Source organism: Sparus aurata, chromosome 7 (assembly GCF_900880675.1).
Source record: "Sparus aurata chromosome 7, fSpaAur1.1, whole genome shotgun sequence".
Taxonomy (NCBI): domain Eukaryota; kingdom Metazoa; phylum Chordata; class Actinopteri; order Spariformes; family Sparidae; genus Sparus; species Sparus aurata.
Genome location: NC_044193.1, coordinates 26,973,774 through 26,984,728, shown reverse-complemented (window position 1 = coordinate 26,984,728; position 10,955 = coordinate 26,973,774). Strand labels below are relative to the sequence as shown.

Sequence of the window (10,955 nt, the reverse complement as noted above, 5' to 3'; positions counted from 1 at the left end):
CAGTGTTTTGACGTGAATGTAATGGAGGGGCGAGATGGATCGCCACATAAGCCTTAGTGGCTTATCCATATTACCTACATTTTCCAACCCGCTTTTTAGACATCAAATAATTTATGATGGAACGTTACTGATCAAAATGTCTTACTGTAAGGCTGATGGCTACAGGACTTTGGTTGGAGTGTGAGAACTGTAAGGATCATAAAGGACTATGTTTATATGCTTTGTATTCCTCACTGCAGTGATTTAACATGATGTATGGCTGTAACTTTCCTCCTACCGTCCATGCATAGAGTGACAGCAGAACACTTAACACACTGTCTGTACTTGTGTACCACTCCAGTGGCTTACACTCCAGACTCCCCTGTCCCCCTCAGGTCTGTTTCTTAATCTCTAATGATGATTAATGTGGGCTGTGTTCGTATTGGCAGCACCGTGTTATTGGCATACTGACAGGATTGTTAAGATGGATAACTATGCAAGGAGTGGGTATGTATGTGTGAGTGTGCGAGCACCGGCAGCGGAGCTCCCCCCAACCCTTCCTTTTGCAACCTAGCCGTGAAATCAATTGATTTGTGTCTCTGGTCAATGAAGAAAATGGATTTGTGGAGAAATCTTAAACAACACCTAAATTAAACGTAGTCTCTGGTTTTCTTTGTTTGTTGAATCTGTCTTAAGTGGGCAGAGAACACTAGAAACCCTCTAACGAACAGTAAATTGTGATTTATTCACCTCATTATGCTTAAAAGCGTGTTTTCTTTTTTGAGTGTGTTTAACTTTTGTGCGTGTTTGTGTGTGCAGGAGATGGTTCGTCGGGGTGAAATCCTAGACGACAGCATGGAGGATGAGTTCTACCTTCGCCGCCTGGACGCCGGACTATTCGTCCTTCAGTTGATCTGCTACATTATGGTGGAGATCAGCAACTCAGGGATATCACAGGTACACAAACATGCACACACTCACTCAGGCCTGCCAAATTAGTTTTCTCTCTGATTAATTATTGTCGAGACATCTGATTAGACAAACTTTAAAAGCAAACAGGAATCAGATGTTTTTTTGTGAGCACTGCAGTGGCTCATTTACTTTGACTCTTGCTACTCAAATTCTGGTGTTTCAGGCACCACAACACTTTGTACCTGCTGTATAAAAAGCTGAAGTATATTATTTATACTGTAAAGAACTTCATTAGCATTGCGATTAACTATTGGTTTCATTGTCAATTATTTCCTAGATCAATGTATTGGTTGTTTGGTCTATAAAATGTCAAAACTATTTTTAAAAATGTGGAAGTCATTGTTTTCCTAAGTCCAATATGATGTCCCCCAATGTCTTGTTTTGTCCAAAACCCAAAGATATTCAATTTACTGTCACAGAGGAGTAAACACTCCAAAATATAGTCACATTCAAGAAGCTGGAATCAGAATTTTGACTTTACTTTTTCTTTGAAAAAAAGGCTCAAACCAATTGATCAATTATCACAATTCTTGGCCATCATTGTAATAGTTAAAAAGTAATTGATTACCCTTGCTTACATTAAATCTGATTTCAACTCGGCGTTACCTTCTGGTCCTTTTAATTGAACACCTACAGAGTTATCAGCAGGTCTTACATGCCCAATATTGTGCTTCCACATGATAGGAAGAAGGGATGCTAGCTTTAGCGTTAGCTGTGTCTTTTCCATGGATCATTTCATTGTAGTGATGGGAAATGACTATCTTAAGTCACAACCATAAGCAGTCCTTTAAACACAACACACTGTACGTTACCCAGGGATTCAAATCACGACGAACAGTCACAAATGACAGATTGGACTAAGCAATGGTTAACAACCCTCTGCTGGTTAACTGTCTATATGGTTTTATATATTTTGCTTCTGCCCAAAGAGCTATTGCACCATTGATTAAATCAAATAACACTACAGTCAGGACCAAAGATTCCCCCTGGAGAATACTGATGAAGGTGAAGTTATTGCTGCAGAAAGGTGAACACAAAGTACATTTAGTCTGTTTGATGAATACAATTTTGGCCAAATTGGGATGTATACTGGTTTCCAAGCTAAAAAGAATTTCACATTGAGTACAACTATAGTATGTTACTGATTATTTTTTTCTCCACTTATAGCTGCAGCAGAGGGTCCATCAAATTCTCAACCTCAGAGGAGGATCTGTTAAAGTAGTGCGCCACATCATGAGAGGTAAGTAACTTCATTTACTTTTAATATCATTCGAGGTTGGTGCGATGTGTACACACCAATGACGACATTCACAGTGAAACATCACAAGCCGAAGCTGGCAGATCAACTCTCACATCCCTGCTGGACAAACATCCAACCTATATTCCCATGCTGGCTTTAAAAGTGTCTGCAACTTAGTTGAGTTAAGCCTCTGAAGCTTAAAACAAAGTTAACCAGCTAACTATTGAGGAAGCCATCAACAACGACAAAGATGGGTTCACCTTTGCATATCTTTGCATATCTCAAACCCTGAATGTTTCTTTTTCACAAGACACTCTTTCCACTAAGTGATAAACTATTTCCAATCTGTTTATATTTTGCTGTTCTTTCTCTGCAGTAATTTGTTGTTGCAAACTGTTGCAGCACTCATTGCAGATGGTTCACAGCAAGGGATTATGCCTCCCCACACATACTGCTGGAAACTTTTTATGTGAAACATATGGAGGAATTGTCAACAAATAAACTAGCTTGTCTCAAATGAAGGCTTTCTTCATTGAAGACACGTTACATATTTTTTAGAAATTACCTCATAAGAAGTTGATATAAAAACACATTAAATATGTTTTATTAATATTTGTTAATTATTATTATTTATGTATACACTGAATACATGAATGAATTGACTTTGTCCACCAGGTAAGTTTGACAGCAGGTAGTAGTGTTTGAGTAAAAATATGAATCCCTATCAGATCTACAGGTTGACCTCACCCAGGCCTTAAAATAATCTCATCTCATCCCTGTGACATATGATAAAATAAGAAAAATGTTGCATATTTTGGCAGGGCAATAAATACACATAATACCTACAGAGGCTGCTCCTTCATGCAAAACAATTCAAATTTCTTTCAGGGAAGCATTTTATTGGCACATTTTCGAAATCCTGTTTCCGTTTGTGTTTCCGGCCCTGGCAAGCAAGCAACATTTCAGAAATGTTGGTATAATCACTGCTCTTTCTTTGGCTGTGGTTGTTGTTTGATAGCAAGCCCTTACTATTTGCCTGCCAAAGTGCTTGTGTTTGTGTAAAATAAAATGCTATTCTTCCTTATTCTTGTGGACAAAGGAAAAGTGTTTTTGAAATTTAGGTGTCAGAATATAATTTTTTTTTGCTTTGAGACAGTTTCTTGTCCATGTTTCTGTCCAGTACATCACTTTGTATACTTGTGCATTGACTCAGCTTTAATTGGCCATTACTGGTCACACAGTCTTCTGCCTGTGGCTATTAGGAGCCCTACTGGAGCAGAGGAACAGAGGAGGAGAGGGTAATAATATGACAGTCTTGAAGGTCAGTAGTTATAACAATGCAGGTGGAGCACTAATTTAATTTAAAGTTATGGCAGTAGTAAATAAACCGAGTAAAATCCGACATCTGAAACATCCTGGTACAAGTTTTTATTGTTTTTTCAATTCACATTATCTTTATACAGATGGTAAAACAATATGCAGAAATGAATCCTGGCATGCAAGTATGCATTGTGATTTCTTTAATCATATTATCATTGTGAGAAGAGCAGAGACCATCTGTCTTGTCATTCATCGTTATTTTTTTTTCCCACATCCCAAAGATTTCCTGTCCTGTTGTATTTGTTTTCTGTTTGGTTTTCAACGACCTGGCAGGTGTGTTATTTTCTTCCCGGTGTGACATCCATCCTTCCTGTATCATTGTCGGGTAAAGCCTGAAGACGAGCCTGCGTTCACACACCCTCTGGCTCTCAGTGGCATGTAGCACTGTAGATAGAGCCATCCGTCACGCATGGCAGTGCCAGCAAGCGTGGCAATTCTCCAGCCCTCTGTGTGTGTGTGTGTGTGTGTGTCTGTGTTCACATCTGTGTGTGTGTGTGTGTGTGTTTGGGAATGTCTTCCCCTCATTTGTATATTTGCATACACGTCCCCCTTGCTTGTTCAGGTAGTTTTTTCAGGGTGTTTTTGCTTACTAACATGCTTTTTTTTGTTTGTGTGCATATACTGTTTGCCTTTGGCCTGTTAACGTATGTATGTGTGCAAATCATGTGCATATGTTTCATGTGCATATGTTTGACATTTTAAGATATCTGAGAGACAGTCTATGCAGATGTTAACATGTTCAGTGTGCAGATTGTGTGTCCTTGCATGTGTATATTTAAATGCAGCACTTTATACATATTAATATGTGTGTCGTGTGTACTTGTCCTTGTATGATATTGATGTGTTTATGTATGTGTGGTTTGTACAGGCTGTGTCTGTGTGTGTGTCCATGTCCATATGCACTGCTGATCTCCATTACTCTGCTGCTCTATGTCGGCCTGTGCGGCTCGTACTGCCTGCCCTCACCCATTAGGCCACACTCTGGAGCCCCTTCCTGTTTCAAGTGCCCCACCTGCCCAACGTGAAACTGCCGAAAAAGGTTAAGCACATGCAGAGTATGTCCCCGGCTCTGCCATCTTGACCTTAATGGGTTTAGCTGGCTGAATGAGAAGCAGCTCTGCAGGCAGGAAGGCTTAGCATGCTGGAAGGAAGAACATTGACTTCACTAATGTGAAAACCTGCTGTGAGGTTTTCCACTTCAGAAACTTTAGGTAGGTTATGTCACAGGCAGTTAGACTTAGCATAATCAGACTCAGACTGACTGTACATGAAAACACTGTATCTAGCCTTTAGATGATGGCAATGGAGCTCTGAGAAACTACCATGTATGATAGGAATATGAATAGAGGGCATTCAGTGCTACATGAAATGTGCTGTAGATAGTTGCAGTCCATAGCTCTGGGCAACACATATTGTTATGAATCCCACTGGTTTTCTTGAAAGACCTGCTTTCTCAGCCACTGATTGGCTTGTTTATTTATGCCGAAAGCTTCAATAGCAACAATAGTAATTATTTACACCCATCAGGTTCTCAACATAAAAAGGTGAGAAAAGAATTAGCTAGGTAGTGCACTATTTCCTGACTGTATGTTCAGCGCCTGTCTGGTGTTAATGAGTTGTTTGTGTTTTTGTTTTTTTATTCTAATGGCCACTGTCACGGCTGTGATTTTCAGTGAAACTGGAAAACAACAACTTTCTTTTGTGTTCCATCGCAATGTTGCACACCATGCACAACAGTTTACCATCTCTTTCGTGCAGAACATCAGGGAATTGTTTTAGGTAAATCGGAGGCATTTGCCAACCACATATCTGGAAACAAGAGAACTGCTATGATTGGTGAAAACTGCAGGACTACAGTGAGAGTTGTGGTGATTGGACAAAATTGCAAGGTCTTTAAGAATGTACAGTGATTGGTTGAATTTGTGTGAATTCAAAATCCTGGAGGGACTGGCTAGTTCTTTCTTTTGCTTTAGAGTCATGTTAAGCTCAACAGAATTAGTTTATACTGCTATTTTGCTGACCTCGACAGAAGACAAAAGAGTTTATAGATGCTTAACATGGCTACACTGAAAGGAGTAAAAAAGCCAGCCGTCGTAGAGAGAAGGGATTTAAAAACAGGGATAATGGTGCATATTTTCAGACGGACCATTGTGGAAGACATTCATAGTGTTGCTCACATGAAAAAGCCGGAGAGAGTTCAAATACTGGCTCACCCTCACATGTGAAGTGGGTGTGAATGTTGGATTATCGATTTCGGAAAGTTACAGAAATTGTTGGTTAAATGCAGTTATAGTATGACAGAGTTGTTTGCTGCACGGGCCGTACTTATTAATGCTCATGTCCTTGAATTGCCTTGGAAGCGGTTATTTTCACAAAACAGCTGCAGATGGCTGACTGGATGTAGCCATCCAAATTGGCTGGTGATGTGTCTCAAGGTGTCTTTTTGATCTTTTCACGGTCATATATTAGAGATGTCTTCCCAGTATGCTTTATTTCAGACCTTGCACCACTGTAGCTGCATGCTTGCGATGGATTATACAGTGTAACAAAATATGAAGGAAAAAAACCCTTGCTGCATTTGGAAACATTCTGGTGGTTAGAAAAACTCACTGTGCCAGCTGTCCTTACGATCAGACCACTTTCAAACTGGTATAAGAGTGTTTTGAATGAGTGGTTGTGTCCCAGCTGCGGCTGTAATCACACTTTAAGTCCTACAGTGTGTCCCTATCCTTGGCTGCTGCTGCAGAGACTGCTCCTGGAAATGATTCTCCTTGTACTCGTGGCAGATCAGTCCCAGTCACTGACCTGAGTAATGGCAATGCTCAGTACTGTATTGTCCTCTGCCGCGTTGCCGTGGTGACAGAAGGAGAGAGTACCAGCATGCCAAAGAAAAGGTTCTGCAGAGAGTTGAAGAGTCACCGAATCTCTGACCTTTCTGTCTGTGTGGCTGACTGCACCACCATTTATAGACACGGAGACACACACACACACAGGCACAATGACAGGCTGGCAATGAAAGGTTTTCATGTTTTTTGTTGAGTCACGCTCTCCATGTTCCCTTACCTGCTTTTATCAGTCAACCTTAAAATTCTGCCATTTTTTTTGTTTAGTAACATCCCGCTCCTCTGTGTATGAATTCAGATCTCGGGTGCTGCCATTCAAAGCTTCTGGGGAAGCAGCATATCTGCAAACCTCCTCCCCCATAGCTCCAGACAGTGGTCCAGCCTCACACTCTTATAACTTTGCTCCAACTTTGTTCGCCCAACTGTCCTCAGAATACCCAATGATGGAGTGACCTCTGTACTCCAGCGTTGGACGACTGTCACACTGTCTTATGAAGTGAAACTTATAACTCAACAAACTGCTCACGTACTGTTCTGGTCTGCCTCCTCTCTGACTGCTGATATCTCATGTTGCTCTTGACTTAAATGCATACCTGCCCGATTTTTTTTTCTTTTACTCCTCTGTCATGCAGTGGTGATTGGTGTCAGCAGTGGTCAGATATGAATCACGATCCTGTTCATTGTCTGTTTCTCTCCTAAAATGTCTTCTGGAATATATTTTAGTGTACTGTCTAGCTGTGATATGATATTGTTTGTTACCAGCCAGCCGCCTTGCTGTTTCCTATCTCAAAACAGACGACATGCGAGCCCAGGCACTGTCTAACTCCCAGTACGTTACCCATCAGTGGGAGCGTCTATTGGTCCAGTGTGGTGCAGTACATGATGGTTGTTATAGGTTTTCTAGCTTAGTCATAGTTTATGTCAGTGATTGCACCATGTACCCAGATCTCAGCAATGACATTGGTGTGTACAGTGGTTTCAAATTATACAAATGATTGCCAAAACTATAAAGGTCCCTATTTTTAATAAACTAGAATTATCTAAGGTATAATATGTTTGTGCGTTCCCTAACAATATCTCTGAGGCCCCTCCTCTATCCCATTATGTCTGTCACTATCCTTTATGTACTATCTAATAGCACAAAACATCATTATCCTCCTCAAAAAACACAAATCTCCGTGGTGTCTTTGACAGCCATGTTTCGTCCTACTAAACCCTGTGGGCTCTTGTCAGGAAAGCCCCCTTCATTCTCTTCTCTCTGCAGAGAAAAGTAGTCTTTTTCATCTTTCTGTCTCAACATCCCTGGGTTTAATGTGTAATCCCTGCCTCAGAGGCTGGCTGAGAGACAAAGCGAATGCCTGGAGTCCACCGGGGCTGCGGCAGCTGCAACTTTCTTTCTGCACATTAGACTCACAAATCGACCGTCTGACGGTCTCGAAGGCCTTGTGTGGGAGGCAAACGCGAGAAATGAAGAAAACAGTCAAACGCTCAGGAGCACACAGTGAAGTACGAGCTCTGCGCCGTACACCTGGATTGGTTATTGTTCAGCGCCTGAGGACACGGGGTGTATTTTAGTACAGCTGTGTCAGGGGACCTTTCAAGATATATAAGCATGTTTTCAAAGAAAGATCTTGTAATTTGACTTTCTGTTACAAAGTGATGGACAGACTAAAGAGTGTCCAGCATAGAGTGAAAGGCTGTACTGTGTCGCAACTTTGTCCTTAGAAAGGAAAAACACTTAATTTTGCTGTTATTCATAAGTAAATGCGATGAGAAATGCTGAAAAGGTGGTCTCTTTCCTGAAGTTACGACATCTCTTGACTGTTTTCTAATTATTCACTATTGTATAAGGGAGAAGGAGAGGTCATTGTTTCCATTTCTCACTGAGGATTATGAACAGAATAAAAAGGGAAGCATTAAGGTTTACTGTGCTGCAGTTAGTTTGTGGTAAAGTCAATTTATTGTTAATGTTTGGGGTGAAACCAACTGCAAATACGTTATTTACGTTATTGGGACATAATAGTGTGCTCTGAACAGATACCAACCTCCCAATTGACACAATTTGGATTTATTTTTTGTGACAACAGATACAGGTAGTAGCTGTGTTTTAAAAGGGTAGCAGTTTGGTTTCTAGGGCTATGTACAAAATTCTTTGAGACAAATCTGATTTATCTCAAAATTAAACGACAACCATTTGATTTTAAATCAATTGCTTAAGTCCATTTTCTAGCATAAATGTCAAATATTTGCAGGTATTTGCATTATAAACTGAATGCATTTGTATTTTGTCCAGCTGCTGTTCAAAGTCCTCTCTATTTTCTACATAATCTTTCTCTCAGGAGTGGTTCAAGAACACAAAGGCCACACACCTTTCATTCCTCATTTTGGTGATCAAATAAATAAACGCTCATTCTGCTGTTGAACTCTCAGCTAAACCGTGTATTATTTTCCTATTCAAATGTATCCTTTTGGTGCTTTGGGTTGATCTGTGAATTTCTGGCTCAATGGGATGTTCTCTGTAACCTCTGAGGTCAAACAGGCTGTGCAATCAAGTCAACTAATCCTCTGACTTTTCACTGTCTTTTTCAGAGTACGCCGAGAGCATCGGAGATGGGAAGAGTGACGAGTTCAAAGAGGCTGAGCGCAAGAGGATCATGGACCTTGTAGACAACTTTTAATCTCACTTTTCTCTTGCTCTCTCTTTCTCACACACAGTCATACACAAACAAAATGTTCTTAAACATCAGAATATTGAAACCCCACTGTGATTTGGGACTGATGGTTACTGTGACCATAACCCCTATTTTTCTGTATCTAAAGTCACTGGGTGTGTTTACATGCACAATAATACCATTATTACCAGTCTGCTAAAAGCAATCGTTCTTCTCACTAAATAATTTCTCGATTTTCCCAAAAACTCTGGTTTATCTTGCCAATTTGACCTTTGACATCCAATGGTGGAAAAAATAACCTTAAATTGACAGAAATACTGTGCATGTAAACCTGCTCAATGCAAAAATGGTAGTTCAGTTTAAAAAGCAGAAGCATTGTAGCTCGACTGAAACACAGCGTATATGAGATGAACTTGGAGCTACTGTTTATTTTCCGTACTGTGGTGTTGAGCACCTCGGGATAATTATGGACAGACTTAGCACAGATCCGTGAATTTAATACCTCTCCCTCGGCTCTCCCACTTCCACCTGGTTTGTTTGTTTTGGATTTGAGTGTAAAATATTTTCTAATAAAACATTTGGTAATAATTGCATGTTTGGTCTGTTTGATTCATGTCACGGTTTATTGAGAGAGATTGGCACAGCTTGTTGATAACCGCCTCTGTCTACGCTTGGTTACTGTTGCACACAGGCACAGATGGAGACAATACACCTATATCTGCAGCTTCCTTTTCTCAGAGAGTGAGAGAGAGTCCTCCCAGAAAGGCAGACCTGCTTCTTCTCTACTTGTCTGAACCCACCCACTGCTGGATCTCAACAGCCTCCCGGAGCTCTCAGCCCACTGCTGTTTTTCTCTGTGACGCTGTTCACACACACACACCAGTGTGGAGGTGTATTATGGTAGAGGCTGTATACACAAACCCTCTCTTTTATTCTCCCTGTCCTGTGCACCACACTTCACTTTATCTGTGCTATCTTTATGTTTAGCAGCAACAACAACAACAAAATAAATCCCAATTACTAGTACATTTTTGAGTGTGTGAGTGAGTGGACGGATCAGAGGAAATGAAAGAGGGTGTTTGGCAGAAACTTGTAGTGAAAAGCTTAATCATTATTTTTTAGTTTGATGCTACTGTACGCTTTATAAATAACTTTAGATTCATATTAAATTGTACATTGGGAAGAATATTTTTTTTAAACATATATTCGATTCGTTTTTTTTTTTTTTTATCGGAACAGCAGGCTTCAACATCAAGGCTGGATCCCTGCTGTTATCAGCAAGATACCACTGATGCTTGACTGTCTGACCCGGAAGGGAAGGGAAGGGAAAGGGCTGTTCGTTAGAGGGGCAGTTTGTAGGATAGGGCCACACGTTTAGTTACAGTTATACCCAAAATGTCTCCTGTGTTTCAGAGATGTCCACTGAAATTAGCATGCAAACATGTATTGTCTGGGTCAGAGTGGCTGTAAATCACCTCCATACTGTTTCCCCTATATTCAAGGAAGCACTGTGAGAGTCATGTTTTTGACTTCTCCAGTGCTTTTAATACAATCTAACCATCACTGCTCAGAGGGAAGCTGGAAGGAGCTGAAGTCGACTGCCACTTGGCTGCATGGACCACCGTTTACCTCACAAACAGACCGCAGTATGTGAGGCTCTGCGACTGTGTGTCTGATGTGTTAGTCTGCAGCAAGAGAGCTCCACAGGGTACAGTGCTCTCTCCTTTCCACTTCATACTCTACACATCAGACTTTAGTTATAACATGGACAGCTGCCACCTCCAGAAGTTCTCCAACGACCCAGCCATCGTTGCACGTGTGGCAGAGAGGAACGATCTAGAGTACAGGTAGGTCATCACCCACTTTGTC

At 40.8% G+C, this 10,955-nt stretch overlaps 1 protein-coding gene across 1 annotated transcript in view; it reads left to right on the top strand.

Moving 5' to 3' along the window:
• LOC115585564 (beta-catenin-like protein 1) overlaps positions 1-9,679 on the top strand; it is a 40,362-nt gene extending 30,683 nt beyond the window's left edge. Inside the window, exons 4-6 of the mRNA XM_030424018.1 lie at positions 799-936; positions 2,119-2,191; positions 9,004-9,679. Coding sequence (XP_030279878.1) covers positions 799-936; positions 2,119-2,191; positions 9,004-9,092 — 300 coding nt within the window. The 3' untranslated portion in view covers positions 9,093-9,679. The remainder of the gene's footprint in view (positions 1-798; positions 937-2,118; positions 2,192-9,003) is intronic.
• The last annotated feature ends 1,276 nt before the right edge of the window (positions 9,680-10,955 follow it).